Source organism: Stylophora pistillata, chromosome 11 (assembly GCF_964205215.1).
Source record: "Stylophora pistillata chromosome 11, jaStyPist1.2, whole genome shotgun sequence".
Classification (NCBI taxonomy): Eukaryota; Metazoa; Cnidaria; class Anthozoa; order Scleractinia; family Pocilloporidae; genus Stylophora; species Stylophora pistillata.
In genome coordinates, this window is record NC_142529.1 from 17,409,221 (window position 1) to 17,431,141 (window position 21,921).

Below are 21,921 nucleotides of genomic sequence, written 5' to 3' on the forward strand. Positions count from 1 at the left end.
ATAGAATTATATCTACTGTTAGCCCTAAACTGGCCATATTTTCACCGTTAGCCGTAAAAGCCATAACCCCATTTAGATGTTTAAACTTAGGATGGCAATCGCGACTTTTCTATAATTTTACACAATGTAAAAATCCTACTATGCAAAGTTGCGCTCCGCCCTGCACTCCACCATGCGCCACGCTATGCGCCCCGCCCCGTCTGTGTCATTCCGAAATACGTTATACATAAATGAGTTCTCGAGTTGAGCCGTCTGTTTCGATGTTGACTTGCTTCAGACATCTTAGTCCTTAGTCGGTCTGGGAGGCGGCATCGAAGCGACTTGTCCTTGTGCCTCAGCTGGAGGATACGGGGTTGGACCAGGTGGTGGATAAGCGGATGGTGCCTGGTTGTCACCTGGAGGAGGGTGATTGTAACCTGGAGGAGGCTGGTTGTAGTCTAGCGGCGGAGGAGCTTGTACCTGCTGCGTCGTCATCATGTGCGTCTGAGTTGGGACGAGCTGTTGTAGCGGCTGTTGGTCGCCGATCACAGTACCAGATTTACGATAACGATAGTACGGGCAAGAAGCACAGCAGAGGCAGGACACGATGAAAATGATGATGATGGCAAATAAGAAAGTTGTGCCGATAACAGCACCTGCAATGGCTCCGTCGCTCCACAAAGAGCTCGAGCAAGAAGACAAATTACTGATGCATTTTCCATTACAGCACTGCTCGGTAATGTCACATTCGTAGTCGAATGAACAGGGACAAGAAGACGAATTATCAATGCATTTTGCTGTTACAGCATCTCTTGCTCGATCCACTTTGGAAGTCGTACGAACAAGAACAAGAGGACGAACTATCGATGCATTTTCTACTATAGCGCTGCTTACCACTGTCACATTCGGAGACGGACGAACAGTAACAAAATAACGATTCACTGATGCATTCGTTTTTACAGCACTTCTGGTCACTGACACATTCGGAGACGGACGAACAGTAGCAAGAAGACGATTCACTGATGCATTTGCTTTTACAGCATTTCTCGTCAGTCACAGAGGTAGTTGGACGAACAGGAACAAGAAGTCGAATTATTAATGCATGTCCAATTACAGCACTGCTCGCTAGTTCCACACTCGTGGTCGTACGAACAGCCGTAACATCTTTTTCTGCAGACGTTATCTCTACAACAGCGCTCGAAGACCGAACAATCAGAGTTTTTCAAACAGTATGTAGCATTTCCCAAAACAAAGACACATGAGACGATAAGAAGGCACAAAAGTTCTTTAGAAGCCATCATACTCTTCTCAATTCCAAAGGTGTGCGTTCGATGTGAGATAGATACATGAGACATGTTTGGCTACGTATGATGCACGATCCTCGCAGTAGAGAGCGCTATTTATGCTATAGCGAAAATCAGACCTGAAAAAAATTAGGCCTGTACGGGATTCGAACCACTGACCTCTGCGATACTAGTGTAGCGCTCTACCAATTGAGCTAACACGCCAACTGGGAGCAGGCCGTTAAGTTGATTCGTAATAAACCCGTGATGATAAATTTGTCACCTTTCGCAAAAGTACTCGCAACTCAGAAGCGGCAAAGAAACATCTGGGACCGTCGAGACGTAACAAAAAACAAATCTGGAAAACCACTATCGAAGATACAGTTGTTTACCTCTTTTCCAGGCAAAGACTGCATGTGTGTTGGTGCTCTTACGAAATTTAGATCGCGACGGCTTCTCTCAGATTCCCTTGCATCATAGCCAGGGTGAGTGGCACAGATTGTGATATTTTTGTACATCGCTTCTCCGTTTCGATAAAACTCTGACTTTCACTGGTCACCGTTTTGAAAGAAATAAAATTTTTCAAGCGTCTGTTCAAGGTCTACATAATAGATGTGGAAAAAATTTTCTTGCCTCAACGGCCGCAATAAATGTCCTCGGCGTCGACGAGCGATGCGCGATTTTCTTTTGCATAGATGTTCTTCGAGCAAGATAAGTCTCCAAATGATTTACAAAACCTACAACAATTGATATTTACCGCTGTGAACGAGTTACTGATCTTTTTGAGCGTCTGCTGAATATTCTCAGTTGACATTCGGTTCGAAGGGTTTCACGTGTAGTTTGTTTTGATCGCCAATAAGCTACGCTCACCAGTGGACTAAGTGGAAAGAAATTCCCACTTATCTGCTCCTCCCTCAAACCGCTAAATTGAAATCTGCTAAAATCTGGAAGACACGTGACCAGCCTAAACCAGGGTCTCTCCGCGCTCGCTCTGCGAAGCGGGAAGATGAGAGACCCTGGGAACTAAGTTGAACTGGCCGATAGTCCTTCGCAAATATTGTTCATGATCTCCGATAACCTCTGCGAAACTTGTATTTGCATCAAACTCTTACTTCAATATTTTTTTTTTTGTATCTTTGTAACTAGTAACTTATAATTCATCGTGTATAAAGTTTAGGATGTAAATAATTACACTGAATTGACTATTTTAATCAAATTTGGCATTTTTTAGAATAAATCCTACTCACGGATTTTATTTCCGCTACGCCAGAAATCTGTCAACCCCTATCGTCGTTCAGGAAAAAACATAGTCATTCGTGAATAACTATCTAATTAGATATAACTTTTTTTTTTTTTAACCAACACCGGTGTGAACAGCAAGAAGCACTCAGATAAAGCACGTGCAGGATATGACTAAAATCCTCCATGACGGTTATTTTTGACTCTCATGGATTTAACGTCAAATCCTTAAGCTCTAAAATTAAACTCATTATCATTCAGGATTTCAGACATATCCTGTACGGAATTTATTTGAGTTTTTTTCCTGGTTCCCACCCTTGCAGAAACACGAGTTGTAATTTGTAAATAAAGCTTTTTTTTTTAAATGATAATTTCCCTTCAACCATCTTGTTCAAACTCCCTGACGAAGTCTGTGATCAGACGAAACTGCTCGGAGAATGTAAGTCAAACTGACAAGATCTGTTTAAGTTTGCTGCTTACTAGTACTTATTAAAAAAAAATTGCCCGTGAAAACTTGTCTCATCAACTTCTCGATGTATTTTTGTGTGTGTGTGTGTTGTGGCAACTCGCATTCATCTTGTATTCTATTTTGTAAGTATGCAAGTTAACTTTTGACTATTTTAAGCAATTTCAAAATGTAGCATTTATAAGAACAACTCCCATACAGTGGCGACAAGGCCGCAACTGCAGAGGTGACATCTTAAACTATCATTATTTCAGTGCCTTCCATGTCTTACCACTAAAGGAAGCCTTGTGCGTTTGGTTTGTGCTCGTTTCGTATTCACGTTCGCAAACTTGAGAAGCTTTATCTTAGTTTCTAACAACATCGTGAATACTATGACTACACTCAAAATCGATCACATGGTCAGAATTGAAATATGTTTGTGTAAAGGCACTAAAAGCATTGTTCTTTTGTGACAGCGATAGAGAACGGGGAGCGAAGGAACAGCGAATGGGACTGAAATCTTTAAAACAGGCAATCTTGAAAAGCCAGAATCTTTCAAATGGAGATTCTACAAAGCGCGAATCTTTCAAATCGGGAAAGTTTAAAACGAAGAATCTTTTGAAGCCTTAAATGAAATCGACCAAATGTATGAGTGGTCTGTGGAAAAGTTGCTCTTTTTTTCTATTGAAAGTCCATTGAAACTCACAACTGTGAACGCAAGTAAAACTGCGCCACCATGGAAATCCCGCCTGAAGGTTGATGCTTGCAAGAACTAACAATTCTTTTTTTACAGTAAATGGTTTGAGCCCGGGGGTAACATGTGAAAGTGTAGTGTGATCGTTCGGGTGAGTGTAGTCCTGAGAAGGACTGTTGTCGGTGTTAGTGACTGACGTTTCAACAACCTGAGCGGAATTCATCATCAAAGTCAAGTGAATAGTTGCTGTCAGTAGAATGTTCTTAGTCCATTGTTTTTGACGGAGTGGCACTCGAGATTTAATTCCTTTTTTATTAGTCTGAATGGTAAGTCAGTAATGGCCCTACTGAGCAGTTATGATTAAATAGTTTGATCTACAGCGTTTTCTGTTATTAAGCTGCGGTGTTCATTTTTTTTGGGGGGAGCAACCGGTGGAAGGGAAGAAAAGATCGCCTAATACAATCATTACACGCGTCGTCTGCCTGTAGTCCAGAATTTGGCATTTTCTCTGAATGGTCGTTAAAACATTGAAGGATTAAACAGAGACATTTTAACTCGCTATTCCCCTTTCCTAGAAAGTAAACATGTACATTGTCCAATTTAAAAGATTCCTGCTTTTAAAGATTCCCCATTCTAAAGATTCCCGTTTTTAAAGATTCCCCTTTTAACAAATTCTCCATTTTAAAGACTCACCATTTTGAGGATTCCCCATTCCCCGTTCGTCATTTCCCGTTCTGTCGTTCCTCACTTTCTGTTTCAAAGATAGTCATTTATAATACGAGCGGATATTTAGCTCATCACTCGCCCTAAAAAAACGGTGCGTATTGTATTTCAAACCATCGAATAAGGTGCATATAGATAATCCCCTAACAGGGATCGATTGTTCAGCACTTTTTAAGTCAGGCCAAAGCTAAAACTGAAACCTATGTCCAGATATTGAACAAAGAGTCTAAACACTCCACAAAAATCTGTCAAAATCTATCGTCATTCAAGAATGAACATAGCTATTCGTAAACATTGATCTCAGATAACCTCTGGGAAACTTGTATTTCATTAAATTCTCGGTGCTTTTGTATTATAGCAACTTGTATTCATCTTGCATTTAATCGTGTGTAAAGTTTAAAATGTAACACATTTTTTTCTACCTCAGCATTTTTAACCAAATGTAGCATTTGTAAGTATGGTCCCTACTCGGTGGTTTTATTTTGGCTGATCGAATCTCAGATCTTACTTACAAAGTACAAGTCATGTTCCAACAACGGTGTTCCAGCAGAGAGAAACATCCACATAACGTACGTTTAGGATAACACTGAAATCTTGCTTTCTTGTAAAGCAAATGATATCCTCTGAGGAATTTTATAAATTAAGGTAAGGTCTGAGGTTAAGAAATTCCCGTAGCACCCTGAAAGATTTCTAGCGTGACAAGCAAAATAGCAAAAACGGTAGGAAGGATTAAGTGGCGGATCCAGGCCCTGAGCAAAGAGGGAGGGGGAAGCCCAGTTGTGTGTGTGTGTGCGTGCGTGCGTGTATGTGTGCGTACGTGTGTGTGCGTGCGTGTGCGTGCGTGTGCGTGCGTGCGTGTGCGTGTGGGTGTGTATGTACACCTGCCGGCTTTTCTTCCCTCTGCGTTTATTTATTTGCCCAAAATATGGGGGTTTGTCCCCCCCCCGACTCTAATGACGAAACTTGATCTTTTTCTCTCCTTAGAGTAACTAAAAACATTATTAACATTATCAGCAAAGTCCTTGACTATGCTGATAAAAAAAACTAAATGTATTTCCGCAAGCATCTATAAAAGGAGAAAATTGACAAAAAATCAACATCAACAACTGAATTTATTTTAATTTGTTAGCGATTAAAATACATGTCTGACAATCCCTACCCAAAAAATAGGGAAGCTAATCGAGGCGGGAGGGAAATGAACATCAGAATAAATTTTTCAGTTACAAGTTGACTAAACAGAGAAAATGACTAGGAGAGCATGCATAAACACGAAGAGTGATAAACAGTACGATAAGTTTGAGATAAGCCAATTTAATGACGAACATCCGGTAAGATTACTTTACTTTGAACTTTCGGGAAGAATACTGTTGCTTGTCACGCAATTCAACTTGTACTTTGCAAAATTGCGCCCCACCATGCATAAAGGAGTCTGTGTCAGTCAGAAATACATCATACATAAATGAGTTATCGAGCGGATTTCAGCCGTTTCTTTCCATGTTGACTTGCTTCAGACATCTTAGTGCTTAACGGGCTCGGAAGGCGGCATCGAAACGGCTTGTCCTTGTTCCTCAGCTGGAAGATACGAGGCTAAAACAGCTGGTGCATAAGCAGGTTGTGCCTGGTTGTAACCTGGAGGAGGCTCGTTGTAACGTGGGGGAAAATGGTTGTAGTCCACCGGCGGAGGAGCTTTGACTTGCTACATCGTCATCATGTGTGACTGAGTTGGGACGAGCTGTTGTTACGGCTTTTGAGTGCCGATCACAGTACCGGATGTACGATTATAACTGTAGTACAGGTAAGGAGCACAGCGGAGATAGGATACGATGAAAATGATGATGACAGAGAGGAAAGTTGTGAAGATAACAGCGCCTGCAATAGCTCCGTCGCTCCACAACTTGAAAGGGCAAGAAGACAAACTACTGATGCATTTGCCATTACAGCATTGCTCGGTAAAGTCACATTCGTAGTAGATCGAACAGGCACAAGAAGACCAACTTTTGATTCACTTGCCATTACAGCATTTCTTGCTCAATCCACATGGGAAGTCGTAAGAACAAGAACAAGAAGACGAATTACTGATGCATTTGCTCTTACACCACTGCTCGCCACCTTCACATTCTGAGTCGGACGAACAACAAGGCAACAAATTACTGATGCATTTGCCATTACAGCACTTCTCGGTAATATAACATTCGTAGTCGTACAGACAGGTACAAGAAGACGAACTATTGATGCACTTGCAACTACAGCATTTCTTGCTCCATCCACATTGGCTGTGGTACGAACAAGAGCAAGAAGACGAATTACTGATGCAATTGCCATAACAGCATTGCTCGCCACTGTCACATTCGGAGTCGGACGAACAGAAACAAAGCCTCCAATCTCCCATGCATTTGCCATCACAGCACTGCTCGGCACTGTAACACTCGAGTCGGACGAACAGTTCAGGTAACAAGAAGACGAACGATTGATGCATTTGCCGTAACAGCACTGCTTGCTACTCTCACAGTGGATGTCGTGCGAACAGGAACAAGAAGACGAACTATTGATGCATGTGCTATTGCAGCACTGCTCGCTAATTCCACACTCGTGACCGACCTAACAGAGGTATCAATCTTCCCTGCAGATGTTACCTGGACAACAGGATTGAATGGCCGAACAATTGGAGCTATTCGAACAGTATTTGGCATTTCCCAAAACAAAGGCACAAGACTGACGATGAGAAGGCAGAAACTTTCCGAAGCCATCGTTCTCTTCTCAATTCCAATGGACGGTGAGCGTTCGATGTGAGATAGATAAATGAATGAGGCAGGTTTGGCCGTTGGCTGGTTTTTAAATTGTCCCCAGAAATGGGAGGGATAGGGAGGTGGAAGCGAAAAGAGGAAATACTCTTATTAAACATAATCTCGCGACGGAGTCAGGCCAAACCTAAAATTAAAGCCAAGGCCCAATATTGTACAAATGACCCTAAGACACTGGAAATCTATCAAACCTGTCGTCATTCGAGAGACACATATATTCTCTACAAGAGAGTTGAGTTTTTTTGAATAAATGTTCTTCTTCTAATAGCTTTCGGCCCTTTCGACACTGTTCACAAAAATAAATGTTCGGATCAAGGGTTCTGCCAAATTGAAGATGGCTTAGGACGCTGTTTTGTTAAACAATGGCTAGACTTTTTTTATATAACTGGCCCATAGTCATTCGCAAATATTGATCATGATCTACGATAAATACTGCGAAACTTGTATTTACATCAAATTCTCAATTTCATTATTATTATTATTATAATCATTTTACATTATGGCAACAAGCAACTTGTAATTTATCTACCTAAAGTTTAGAATGTAAAGAACTTTACTAACTCAGCTCTTAACTCTTAATATGGCATTTATAGAATCAACCCTACTCAGTGGTTCTATTTCCGCTAATCTTGTTTTACGTCTTTCGAAAAAAAAACAGCGTTGAATGTTGATCTCAGGGATAACCTTTATTTGACCAACAAGGGTGTGAACAGCGAGAAACACTCAGATAAAGCACGAGCAGAATATGACTGAAATCCTGCAGGACGTCTGAGGTTATTTTGGGGGCTCACGGATTTAACGTCACATCCGTGAGCTCTAAAATGAAACTTATTATCATAAAAGATATGAGTCATATCCTGTACAGAATTTATCTGAGTGTTTTTTTTTTTTTGGGGGGGGGGGGGAATCTCACCCTTGCTAACACGTGGGTTGTAATTTGTAAAAAAATACCTTCTAAAAGATAATTTCCTCTTAACCATCACGTTCAAATTAAACTCCCCTTGATGAAGTCTGTGCGATCAAACGAAACCGCTCGGAGAATGTAAGTCAAAATGACAAGATCTGTTTTTGTTTACTGCTTACTAGTACTTATTTCAACAAATTGTCTGCCAAAACTTGTGTCATTAAATTCTCAATGTATTTTTTTTCGTGCAGTGATAACTTGCATTAATCTTGTATTTTATTTTAGTATGTAAATTAAATTTTGACTGTTTGAATTATTTCAAAATCTAGCATTTATTAGAGAAATTCTCACTTTAATTGTTAGTGGTTATGTTTCCGCTATTCTAATCATGACTAAAATAAAGGTTACCTTAATAATCCATTCATTCATTGTTTTTTTCGCAGTTCTGCCGGCTATTCTTTGTTGCATTCATAATCTATTTGTATCTTCACTTATTCCACTTGGCCAAATCGAAGCGCTGTGAGTGGATGATTCTATATCTAGAGTGACTAACGCTTACTATACCAGTCGTTAAGTTCCAGTTTGCGAAGAAAGAGAAAATATAAAAAGACAGGTAGCCTTGGTTCAAATAAGAAAATACAACCAATGTTGATCGGGCAAAACAGAAGCATACAGTATTACTTGCAGCTAGGCGCAGCTAATGTTTTCTCTTGTCTTTGTGATTGATTATATTTCCATGATCTATTGAACGGAACATAAGAGACAGAAACTGTCTGTAGCTCAAAGAAAGTTTCAATAAAGTGTCCGGATTGCCTAACGTTTGCTTTACTTCGCTCTGCGATTGGTTGAGGAAACTCGCGCTAATCTCTGAACCAATCAGATGCAAAACTAAATTAAAACTACTCCCGACTTGGACGCCCGCGTTTTCTGTGTATTCTGCGTTTCCTTTTCCCGCCCCACTCCCAGCTAAGGGAAAAGGCCCTGGGAACGAGGTTGTTATTGCTCACCAACGTACGTTCGGGGGGGTCTTGAATGTTGAACAGAAATCTTATAGCACTCAATTCATGCACAACTCTTTTTCACATATTATTTGTCGAATTTGGAATCAGTTACCTTCGTCAGCAAAGTCTGCTGAAAATGTGTCATTTTTTCGTAGATCAATTAGCAAGCTCGATATTTTCCCGGCTGCCAATATATAAATTGCATCAACTCATTACGTTACATTATATATTATACTTATTATCGAATAACCTTTTTTTTTTTCTTTTTTTATTGTATATACATAATGCATTTTATATATTCTCTGTCAATCACTTTCGTCATGAGCCTCTGGCTCGGGAGATCTGGGCAACCACTATGTAATTGACTTTAAATAAATTACCATTACCATTACAGTGTAACTTGTCCTCTATTCAAAAGATGATCTTGATTACACAAGGTCTTATCCTGAAAGGAAACGCTAATTATAATTTTCTGTCTAAAAAAAAAAGTAACCGCGGAAGTGCCCATCTAACCAGAAAAATATTTCGCAGTTCCTCTCGGAGAGATAACATTTAGCTTTAACGGAAGCGGTTATATACAACCTTTTGCAAGCTTCCTTCTGAATTGCACGGCTGCTAACCGCCTCCCGGTTAGCTCAATTGGTTAGAGCGCCGGATTAATTGTGCTGAGCGGGAGGTCGAGGGTTCGAGCCCCGGCCGGACCAATACTCATGGTCTTAAAATAACTGAGGAGAATTTGCTACCTTTCTACAATATCAAGAAATGGATAGATATTCTAGTCTTCTCGGACAAGGAAGAATAAACCGTAGGCCCCGTCTCCTGCAGGGTTAGGGGTAGGAGACGTTCATTTCTAACGCACGAAATTACTGTGTGGGGGATGTTCTCACCTGAGGTGGGATGGGTGGCCTTACTGGGCCCGCAGTAATTGGCCTGTCGGCGAAGCTCATAAACTAAACTAAACTAAACTACTCCATCAAAAAGGCCCGGCGGATGAACATAATTGACACCATTCCATTCCCACTTTTTTCAGAGGGTATGTAGCCTGTTGGCAAGGGAACTCTTATTCTCTTGGGTTTTAAACACTAGGGACCTTCAGCAAACAACGACGGCAACGGCAATGAGGGGGTGACAAAACAAGAGATTTAGTCAACCGAGTAATAGCTCAGCACGTGTATTTGAAAACTCTGTACATTTCTTGGCAGTCCTCTGCCAAACAGCGACGTGAAATCACCAAAATTTACGTTGTCCGGTGGAAAGGGAACCTCGACGGCCAATTATTTAAGTTTAAACTTGAAACTCAACGGTGCTCACATAAGTGATGCCAAAGTTGAGGTGTGGCACATCCTCGGAGACCCAGGGGCTGAGTCGATTTCAAGTTAGGGCATGAAGGGCCCTTACTTGAAATCGACTCGGCCCCTGGGTCTCCGATGATGGGTGTGGCACCGTGAGAGACAGTAAACACATCCAGCCATTCATGAAATTCTTACTATCAATTTAAATTCATTTTTTAGTCGACATTTTCTTCTCCGTTGTCGTCGTCTTGATTGCTTAACTGCTATCTGTTCCTTACCGGTTGACCAATATTGATCTATTTCCTAATTTATCATTCATTTGATTTTTTTTATCTCTTTACCTCTTTCTTTTCAATCTAACTCATTCAGCCAATCATGTTTTACATATTCATTTATTTATTAATTTATGCATCTTTTTAATCGTTCATTTTTAGATGTCATTTACTTTACATTTTATCTTTGGAAATAAATGAGCTAGCAAAACCTATGAACAACATTTAATTTTAGTAAATTTTAGTGTTTCTATAATTTTTTCTCTCTTTTATTCTTAATTTTACAGATGTGAGAAATGTAAGTGTGCCGATTGAGCCGACGACAAAGTGCTCTCATGAACTTAAAGGGCGAACAAGTAATTTGCAGGACACTGGTCGATTAAAGGCCTCATGTGGGCAAGATGGAGACCCTCTGGCAGACGATACGTTTGAGGTGGCAGAATTTCATCACAAAAAAAAAACTGTCAACGTGACCAAGATTATTCGTGGTGTCTAAGTCGAACAATCTTATCTCCGACTGTCTATTGCAATAACGTTTTTAAATATATTTCGACAACAGCCTCCCTTTAAACAATCTTGGCTACGCCTCTGTGTCATTGGGTAATGCGCCCTATCCCTTACCGAAAAAGAGACGCTTTCAAAGGGAGGCATGGAAAGATGGAGGGTCTCAATGGGTGATTGCTTTTTCGGCTAACTGTCAAAATTTTGGTCAATTTACGGATAAAGGTTAATAACTTTCCATTTTTGTCACCAAAATCTTTTTTTACGGTTAACTTTTAGTAACGACTGACGGTTAAAATATGTCAATCTTTACCCTAAAATTTTTTAGCCGTTTTACGGCCAACAGATAACACCATTGAGAGCCTCACGAAATTCGAGAAATAACGAGACTTGTTTTAGACTTCTGTCATAAATTTAATCCACAGCCGAGGTGAAAGGATGTTACATTGCATTGGGGGCCTATTTACATGAATTTGGCTCACACAATCGAACGTCTCAGTTTGGCAGTTAAATGTAATCCAATTTCGTGCGAGAGGAAATGTCACTTGTCTCTGGGAATCAAATTGAAAATTTTGGGACAAACTGGTTAGGTTAGGAGCAGACTTAAAAGCTCACTGTGGGGTAAATTAGAGAACGAACTTACGTTAGGGCGAAACATTCATAAAACTCCCCAGCAAGTAAAAATCCAGATGAATGGTGTGGACATCTTATACCAGCTCACGACCAACCAACCAACCCACATGTGCAGATATAGTGTAATACCGTTAACCACAATATACCTGACACGGTTCAAGGAAGGCCACAGATAAATCGCGCTTACGAAGGGGGAACACTCGAAACGTCATCTATAGAACTCTTTCTGGTGGCCAATTTATAATAACTCAGTAAATAGGGGCAATTATTTTGTCAGACTTCCCCCAACGACGTAGCACCACAGTTCCTCTAGAAAAATTTAGCCACTTTATTCACTCTGAACCCTTTCAATGGCACCATCTGATTGTTAATTCTCCCCTCTAGTTGCTCGGCATTCCCTTTAAATTAGTAAAGAGAACCTGGTGTTACATCAAGACAACAAGTTTTAACTGATACATTGTAACTTCGAGTATTCTCACTACCTGTTTGATGGATAATGGGATAATGTAAGGATATTATGGGGAGAAGTTACATGTCTATCACTTCTGGGAGCTAAAGGGTTCAGGGGGCACAGGCCTGACACAGCGGAGGACCTACCTCAACACCTGTGTGTCCAAAAACACACTGATTTATATCGACTTCATAAAGAGCACCTCCGAGAAAAAGCAGGTACTTTCTAGTGAACATGGAATGCATACAGGATATTATTTATGCCACAAAACCAACACTCCATTGAGGCAAGTTCCCATTGTTTTATTGACAACCCAGTATATCGCTGGCACATCAACACCCCGATACCAAGAGTGTAGAGGACACTACGAAAATTTGTCTATTACATATACAATGGCAAAAAAAAAAACAAAAAAAAAACAGTCCACTGATTTCAGTGGTCAGCATAAGAGGGATCATCTTATCTTCTTAAACTCCTTCTGCCTTTGAGGGCTCATCAAAATTTTCAACTAGTTCTGTGGATGAAAAAATCAACAAAGATTACAAGGAGTATGAAACTGCAGTTAGCCTTTGAACTTGTAACATCTTCATATCAAATACCCTTCTCCTGACAGCCATACATTTCATGCATTGCTAGCTCAGATCATTTAGAACTGAATCTCATCCTAGTTGATAATTGACTTTCTTCTCACCCCAAGTAAGGTGGGGCGGGGGGGGGGGGGAGAGGGTAAATACCATTCCATTGACTACCCTATTGAGAGACTCGAGAACCTAAAAAGTTTACATGTACTTTTAACTACATTTTATTTTTAACAATGGCATTGGGTTGTGTTTTCTGGTTGTCAGGTAGAGATTAGTTCTAAAGAGCACTGTTGTCAGCCACAGTGAACGATGTTCTGACAACTTTGGAAGAAGTTGAGGTTGTATAAATGTCAGAAATGCCAAGTTTTTTGAAACACCAGTCTCTAACACGAACTAGAGATCATCTGAAGAATGAAAAGAAGAGGGCAAAAGTCTAGGGGAAACTTAAAAATGCCAAAGGTACAAAGAACTGCAATCAAACCCTCAAAGCCCCTCAAACCCTGAGCAGAGAAGTTCACCATTTTTTCTTTAGTATATTGGTTTGCAATAACTGCCTCCCGGTTTGCTCAATTGGTTAGAGCGCTGAACTTCTGTGTGGGAGGTCGAGGATTTGAGCTCTGGCCGGACCAACACTCAAGGTCTTAAAATAACTGAGGAGGATGTGCTACCTTTCTATAATATCAAGAAATGGATAGACATTCTAGTCTTTTCGGATAAGGACAAATAAACTGTAGGTCCCATCTCCTACATCTATTAATTAGTTCACTTGGTTAGGCAGGGTAAGTTAAAGAACCCACTCATGAGATTACTGTGATGTGTTCTGGCCTGTTAACTGGGAATTGTGGGGGGGGGGGGGGGGTGAGAGCATCTTCAAATAAGTTTCCTTCGATTGATTGTGTAAACTGCTGATGTCGTCCGGCCAAAGTCCCCCAAAAAGTGTTGTGATGCACATTGATCATATCCAAATGTTAATTTGCACAATATAAATATTAAATATTAAACATAAATGCAGAAAGGAACAATGCCTTACCTGGGACATCATCATCGTCAACTTCCTCAGTATGAGTTGGGACTTGTGCACCATCTGTTGCTGCTAATGTGGAATGACAAAACACACTTAAAAAGTGACAGAAGCTCAACATTTCTAATTTGAAAGTGTTATAGGTTATCCACACCTCCAGTACTCGAAGTTAAAAAAAAATCCAGGTTGTCCCTATTTCAAAAGTCGGACAACCAAAGCAGTGAATTTGGTTGCCCAGATGAATCCTTGGTTGCCCAGTAGAAAATCATCACTCTTATTTATAAAAGATTTTAGGCGTTTGTACATTAGTTTTTCGAATATTCGATTAAACACGGACAGTAACGATATTGGGCGATAATTGCTTGGGTCAGTTTCATCATCCGCTTTATAAATTGGAATTACTATAGCGTGCTTTAATTTGTGGGGATAGATACCAGTTGAAATGGACATGTTCATTAGTTCAGCTAGGGTATGAGATATAGCTTGACGTGCCGACTTCAAAAGACGAACTGGACATGAATAAAGTCTGTAGGCTTTTTTTGATGGAGTACTCAAAATTTCCATTTCAATTTCAGTAGAAGTGACAGCATCAAAGAAGAAAGAATTGGTGTAATTTGAATTCCCTAGGTAATCCTTACAGTCCCTGGTGGATAATGGTATGCTATTTGCAAGTTTAGGTCTGACAGATGGGAAATGATAATTCAATGCATTAGCTATTTCTGATTGGTTTTGTGTTATACCCCGGTTGTCTGGAAGCTGGAGCGACGATATGAGCTTAGTCTTTTTGTGCTTATTAATTAAAGTGTTAATCCCCTCCCAAGTTTTTTTCATATTATTTAGGTTGCTACTAAAATAGGATTGATAGTAAAGTCTTACTCTGGCGAGTAAAGCTTAAAATTGTGTTCCTGTACAGCTTCTATGTAGCCATGTCACCCGAGTAAAAGAGATCGTTCTTTATTTTTATTGATCTACGTAAACCTCTAGTTATCCACGGTTTAGATAGTTGCTTGGCCTTGCGTTTTGATACAATTTTGAGAGGAGCATGTCTATTAACAAGTTTATTCAATCTGTTGTAGAACAAAGAAAAGCGTTTGTCAATAGAGCCATTAGAGATCAAACCAGTCCAGTCAGTTTGAGAAATATCACTAATAAAGTTTTCTTCCGAGAATCTCAAATAGTCACGGATATTAGTCCCCTGATAGCAAGATTTTAAAGATGGAGAATGGATGATGCAAAATTGAGAGTAGTGGTCACTTATATCTGAGACAATGTTGCTGCTGGAGAGTTTAAAGCCAATTCTGTTAACAAGAGTATTGTCAATAAGACAAGACACCTTGTGTTTGTCTCTTACATTTTCGTACCTGGCAATGTCTTATAAAATTTACAGATATCCAAAACACAGGAAAACACTTAGCTGAGGCAAATTATTATTAACTTCACACTACCGGACATTGACAAAACAAAACCGTCACATAGGTCAGGTGCTGTCTATGGTTAATTCATTTTCTATTTTTGGCTGGGTTGTCCATTGTTTTTTCCTCAGACAACCAGCCTCTTAATTTTTGCTAAAAATTGGTTGTCTGGTAAACTTTTTGGTCGTCTCAGATGACCGGACGACTGCTAATTTCGAGCACTGCAGCTCCAAAGCAACATTTTTATTTTGTCAAAAGCTACTGATTCAACCTTTAAGAGATCTATACAAGATCATGGTTCCAACATCTTTAAAAATGCACCCCAGTGGAAGGTTGTAAAATCAATTTTTTCCCAAACTGTTTAAATCTTCTCAATATACAGTCATCCTACTTCAACCTTAATTTTATCAATTGTTCCTTTTTAGTTTTTCTTCACCTGTTCACTAACATTTTTTTCCGCATATAGTCTAACATTAGATAACATTGAAGGCACCCTTAAATTAGCTATGCAAACTCAAAATATCTTTTGCTATTCACCTGTGAGCAACATGCATGGCATTTACGCCTAAAAGTAAATGTAGTTGTTTCAGGAAAAGATGAGTAAAATCATCATTTTTGTTGTGATATATTGTCTCGCTGTTTTAGAATATACCAAAACAACTATTTGCCTCAGTGTCAGTTGCTAGCAGTGGATATTATTATACCTTGATGCTCCACAGCTTAGTATATAGCCACCACTACCCACCTTCACTTAAGTGAATAAATGCATAGTTATTCAATATCAGATATCATTGACTTACCTGGGAATTTCTCTGCCAGCCTCCTTAAACTAGTCAGGCCTTCACTACTCTTGTAACAAGAAAAAGAAGGAAAATTAGTGCATGCTGTAACCCTTTCCACCTTAAAACACCTTACCACATTTCCTGTGATAATGAAAAGGAGAGGTTTTTTGACAATCAGTTCCTTAAATTGGTAATCATTTTCTTGATTCTTGTGATCTTTTAATACTTGATTCAAGTAAAAAAAAAAATTGATGTTAGTGCAACTCAATTCCAGAGTTCCAAGCAATGAGCTAACTTAATTTTTTTTAACCACTTTTTTTTGGATTAGCATGACAGACTTTGCCAAAAATTATGCACTTCTTGTACTGCAGTCTAACAAAACAGTAGCTATATGGGGTATAGGGACACTCACCAACTGATTCAAAATTCCAGGGAGCATTTCTGCAATTGCTGCGAGACAAGCACACAGAAAAAAAATTCTATTAGATTATAGCAACTGTTATGACTGTTTTGTACATGTACGTGTAAATTTTTTTCAACAAAACAACAAATTTTGTGAAGCACACACATAAGATTTATTTATGTAGTAAATGATACTACTGGACCACAGAGTTGACCAACAAACACTGTATGCTGCAGCATGGAGTACCAGAGATTTTTTGGAGACAAGTTTACCTACACAGTAGCTCTATGGTAATCAGAGGTTGCAACTAAGTCCATTGAACCCCTCAAAATTACAAGTGAGAATTGTCTTGCATATATCTAATATATTTAGGACTCTACACTAACTTTTCACCTTACTAGCCACATGGCTAGAGACATCTTAGATGTTACGACAATTTCAGTTTGTTTACTAGCCAAACTGCCTCGTGGAAATTGAAAACCACTAGCCAAAACTGAATTTTTACTAGGCTGTGGCTAGTGGGCTACCATTAGTGTCAAGCCCTGGTATTGAATGCAATCAATCCCAAACATGTCCATATAGTCTTTCATGAGTAATGCATGTTAAATAAAGAAAAAAAAAAAAAACCCTGCTATAATACTCACTCTTTATTTCAGACTGACCAACCACAGCAAAAGTGTTGGACTGCAGAGAAGCTTGCACTGAAAGAAGTAAAACAACTCAATGTTAGACTGATTGCTAATTCTCCCCTCTAGCCGCTACACATTTCCTTATAAATCAGTTGCAAGAATTTTGTGTTAGATCAAGAAAACAACTTCTACTTGTGATAAGTTTGAGTGTTCTCATTACCTGTTTACTGGATAATATAAGGATATTATACAACAGTACATGTAAATCAGTAATAAGAGTTGCAAGGTTATATGACTAATTTTATTTGTTACTGTTTGAACAATGCACTTTAAAAGTAAAGTTTACTACAAAGGGGAGATTTGAAAAAAAAAAAAAAAAACATTTTAACAATCCCAAACAAAGCAACAGACAGAAAAAAAAAAAAAAAAAAAAAAGAATACTGTGAAGTACATTGACAAGGTGGGTCAAATTCTCAAGGGTAAATCTGTCTAGGAAATGACCACAAGGTGAACAGATCACTTTGAGTTAGCAGCATCCTTTTTCTGTTATCCAGGATTTTAATTATTGAAGGTGGAAAATTTCAGTTTATGTATGAAGTGAAGGCAATGTGAATCTATACATGCATTACTCTGAGCAAGAGTAGGATTCAAGTTCTCAAGGATTCAAAGATTACCTTTTGGATTAGTAAAATGAATAACCATCCCATCATCTTTGATCATGTTAACCTGCGGAGGACAAATAAATGAAGACAAGAAGATTTAACTTGTCTTTTTTGCTGTGAATACTTTTTTTCTGATAAATTGGGTTAAAAACAAGGGTGCGCATTGTACATGGGGGTGTGTATTATACACAGGTAAATAGGGTACCTCTTCAATTCCAGGAATTGTGTTCACAGAAAGTTTCTTGAGGTTGTTCTGAAGTTTCTTATCATCTGCTCCAGCTGTTCTGCGAACTATCTTCTTTTTTCTTCTGGGTGTGCCCTACAGAAAAATTAAATTAAGTTCTTGGGTTCTGTGTCTCTTTTCTGCAACTTCCCTGGATGAATTCAATTCAAAAGCTGTGATAACCACGGTTTAAATGTACACTGAGAAGACTACACGTAGTAGCAGAGAAATTGTGCAAAGTAACAAGAGAACATTACTCCTGTCAAGTGGATAATACATGTAATTACTTCAGGCCCAGGGTTTATCCATACAGGCTGAAAACCTATCTGATCTCCACTGCCAAAAGACTGTCGGTGTAAATCTCAACAACTTTTTGAAATTGCCCCTTTTAGTGATTCATTTTGACATTGTGATGACAAATGATACTGTTGATGACAGTACAAACCACGCTACACTGTAATCCACTATCAATTTGTTCATTTTCAAAATTTAATATTTTCTTTCACACCAATCGATGCAATGGCTCTAAAAGTTCCACTTCCTTCTCATACTAAATGGCCATGATAAGGTGGTTCCCTGTGTTATCCAGAAGCATCAACAGCCAGCACTGTCGCTGGTTACTCGTCACTAAAGTGCCAGCAACTTATATGTAACTAGCAGCTACTGCTGTGTGTTTTTTTTTTTCTTTTGTTGTTGCTTTTGTTGTTGATGTTCTCTTTTTTCATGTTTCAATGACTGGCTTCTCAACAGTATGCATTTTGCTGAATAAACACCTTACCTTTCCACCTATTTGAACTCCACTTTTTAATTTTGATACCTTTTCTTGGTTCATATTGGTCTGTGGAAAAAATCAAGAGTTTTTTGTATTACTCACAAATATCTTTTTCTTTCTTGCATGACGCGATGGCTGCTGAACCGCCTATAACCACCCATGCCATGTGATCGGCCCCAAGCCAAACATGCTACAGATGTCTTGGATGAGATTTGTTTTCTTCCCCATCTCCCCAAAGTAATAACAATTCTATCCACCAACTCATACCACAGTTAGGGGAATCAATAAATAGGTTTAACTCCTAAAGGAGCATTCTACCATTCCCTCTTCTTACTAAGCCTAAAGCTCTGCATGAACATCACTAACAGGAAAAAAAAAAAAAAAACAACTTCAGGGTTTCAAGGTAACACTCGAGGCTTTGTACAGAGTTAGCAAGTGGAGGCACTGCAGCTGAGTAATTAGGGGGGGTGGACTTGTAATCCAGGCCCAGGTTCAAGTCTCCCACCCTCTACTCAGTGGATTTGTTCTCCATTGCCCTGAGTTCAACTCCTTGGCTGCACTCTGTAAATAGCCTACTGGTTTGCCTCCTGCCAGAGAGGATTTTCACCCATTTTATGCTTGTTTAGAATCTCTGTTTAATTTATTTCAGGGCCACTAGTTTATTAGCCTTTGGCTATTAAGTGATAACTCTCATTATTAGTAGTAGTAGTATTATTAAACATTCATGTAAGGAAACGCATTCAAGCAAAGGAATAATCCAGCAAAGCAGAGTCATCCCCGCTTACCCTCAGTAAAGCTCAATTTAAGATGGATCAGCCAGACTGGACTGTAAATATATGGCAAAGTTCCTCTGTAAATATCTTTATACAGAAAACAGAATCTACAAAATGAAATTTGAGCAACTGGAAAATGCAAAATTACTGAAGTCCATATTGTCAATGGGAACAGTCTTAAAGAACTACATGCACTACAGACATAGGTGCAGTTCAGTGAGATGAAATAAGTGGTTCTGTACTAAAAATCTACCCCCAAATCTCGTTTGATATTTTAGGAAAACACAGCCACCGCCGCGTTGATTTTGTTAGACGGTGGAGCCATATAATGTCTCTCACAGAGCCTTGTTAAGAAAAGAATTATGATTTGAAAAAGTCCATTTATACCACGACAATACCAAGACAATTTTGGGTATTACCAAGGATGACAAAATCTTCATCGAAATCCCACCTTCGGTGAGCTATTGCCGAATACTTAAAATTTTAGTTTATACGCCCAACAAAATCGAACTACGCATGGGACGTGAATTATAAATTTTATCTACAGTACCATCAGCTAAGAAGTAAACGTTTTCGCTAAGGCGTTACCCACTGAGTTACAGATATCGATGACAAGAGTCCTTCTGCTAGCAGTTATCGCAAGGATTCTATCCTCAACAACCACACAAAAAGGAATGCTCATACAGATGAATAATGCGAGAACATGGACAGCATGCTTCTTCGATTCGACAACATGGGGGAATTTTGAACACGGCATTCAAAGAGGTTATGAGGTTATTAGCACTTTAAACCAGCTTTTAAGCGAAAATTCAGTTAAACTTACCCGTTTGTACAAATATTAAACAGAAGTGAAGTCGATATCCTGGTAAAATGTCATAAAAGAGCTTTTCCGTCGATAAACACGAGGATGATTTGACTGCACGATGGCGTAAGAGACCGAGTTTTCATTGCGCACGCGTGGAATCTCCGAACGCGTTGAAATCGAAGAAACTGGGTCAGTGTTGAGGCTCTTACCCAGTCCTCTTGTCGACTCAACGAATGATCAACATTCTAACTATGCTGCTAACTATGCTGCAACGAAATGTCTCAAGAGTGTTATTTACTTTTTCATTTTATATGCTTCATGCAACCCTCGGTGTATCGCACAACTTATCAAGTTGACATGTTGCAGAGTGAAATATAGACCGTTGGATCTTTCCAAGAACGGTCAAGATCATAGAGCGCGAGTGACAAAAACTCAGGAGTCTATTGTCGCTACGGAAATGAGCAATGAATGAACTCGTGCAAGGGTCTCGCTCCACCAGATATTAGCTATTACCCCTGAACGGTCCAACATGTGTTAGGCTGGGCTTTTATACACTAATTCGCATTTGCGGTAAATCAAACACGTGTCATGTGAAAGTGAAAAGTTCGCGTTGCGGTTCACGACTGGACCTACTGGCTCGTGTGTCCCCTGAATCAAAGCAGGCTGCTCATCCTGAAATCCCTACAGTTGACGAGGAAGTCTTGCGCGATGAAATGACAGTAAGCTTTGAAAAGAAATCTTATAGATAAGGTACACTAATCTACAGCTGCCGATGGACTTTTGAAATATGCTGATGAAAGTTTTGAAAATGGCACACTGTGCACGTCAAGTCCGGTAGTTCATATCTATGAAAGAAATTGCTTAAAAATGCCGTTTGCTTCGTAGGTGAAACCGTTGAGTAAGACAATTTTGGGAATAAAATCTACCATGCCTTGCTCCCGGAGCTCAAATTACGGTTCGCGTCAATTTCAGGCGTGAGTTTGCATGATCTTTCATGAACGAGATCTTTATGAAGATCAAAACCATTAACTAAACGGCTCGTTGAACTGTAACACGCTTCCACTTAGCAAACAAAGCTTTCCAAATTTAACGTAGTTCGCTTCGAATTTCTCGATCTATCCTTAGTTTCTCCGACCGCATCCAAACAGGTTTTACCACACAATCTTACACAGGTTTCATCAAAGACTCCAAGTGAAACGTGACGTAAAATACGTCACGCTTTACAAGGTAAAAGAGCTCATACATATGCAAGAACCCCACTTGAGTGGGGTTCGCAGAATTACACACTTTGTCCTTGTTGAAGTCGTCATACCGGGGCGAAAGAGAGAGGGAAAAAATGGGGCGTATTGAAAATAAATACCTTCCTGTAAATAGCGTGAGTACAGATCAACATTCAAATGTCCCTTCTCCTGCAGGGTTAGGGGCAGGAGACGTTAATTTCCCACGCACGAGATTACTGTGTGATGGATGTCCTCCCCTGGGGTGGGATGAGTGGGTTACAGGACCCCCGTTGATACCAGTGTTTACCACACTGAAGGGGCTATCCTGTACAAATATAGATGTCTACTTCTACTACTACTACTTCTACTACTACTACTACTACTACTACTACTACTACTACTACTACTACTACTAGTACT

General features: G+C 39.5%; 1 protein-coding gene and 2 pseudogenes across 5 annotated transcripts; all 3 read right to left on the minus strand.

The window, feature by feature from the left end:
- Nucleotides 1-282: 282 nt before the first annotated feature.
- LOC148720357 (uncharacterized) lies at nt 283-2,329 on the minus strand (annotated as a pseudogene).
- A 3,127-nt stretch (nt 2,330-5,456) lies between these two features.
- On the minus strand, nt 5,457-12,463 carry LOC148720358 (uncharacterized; annotated as a pseudogene).
- Nucleotides 12,464-12,504: 41 nt separating this feature from the next.
- Nucleotides 12,505-20,458, minus strand: LOC111330460 (transcription factor BTF3 homolog 4). Of its 5 annotated transcripts, none has more exons than XM_088737784.1 (10): nt 20,300-20,452; nt 19,489-19,583; nt 18,710-18,769; nt 17,914-18,027; nt 17,721-17,772; nt 17,062-17,118; nt 16,427-16,464; nt 16,033-16,081; nt 13,830-13,892; nt 12,505-12,732 (listed from the first exon to the last, which is right to left on the minus strand). In XM_088737784.1, exons 3-10 carry the CDS (start codon nt 18,761-18,763, stop codon nt 12,686-12,688), a joined length of 474 nt encoding a protein of 157 aa, XP_088593910.1. In that variant the 5' UTR covers nt 18,764-18,769; nt 19,489-19,583; nt 20,300-20,452; the 3' UTR covers nt 12,505-12,685. The 5 variants fall into 5 exon arrangements, with proteins under 5 accessions (XP_088593910.1, XP_088593911.1, XP_088593913.1 ...); XM_088737785.1 differs by having other exon boundaries at nt 19,489-19,563; nt 20,300-20,436; XM_088737787.1 differs by having other exon boundaries at nt 19,489-19,529; nt 20,300-20,424.
- Between the last annotated feature and the right edge of the window lie 1,463 nt (nt 20,459-21,921).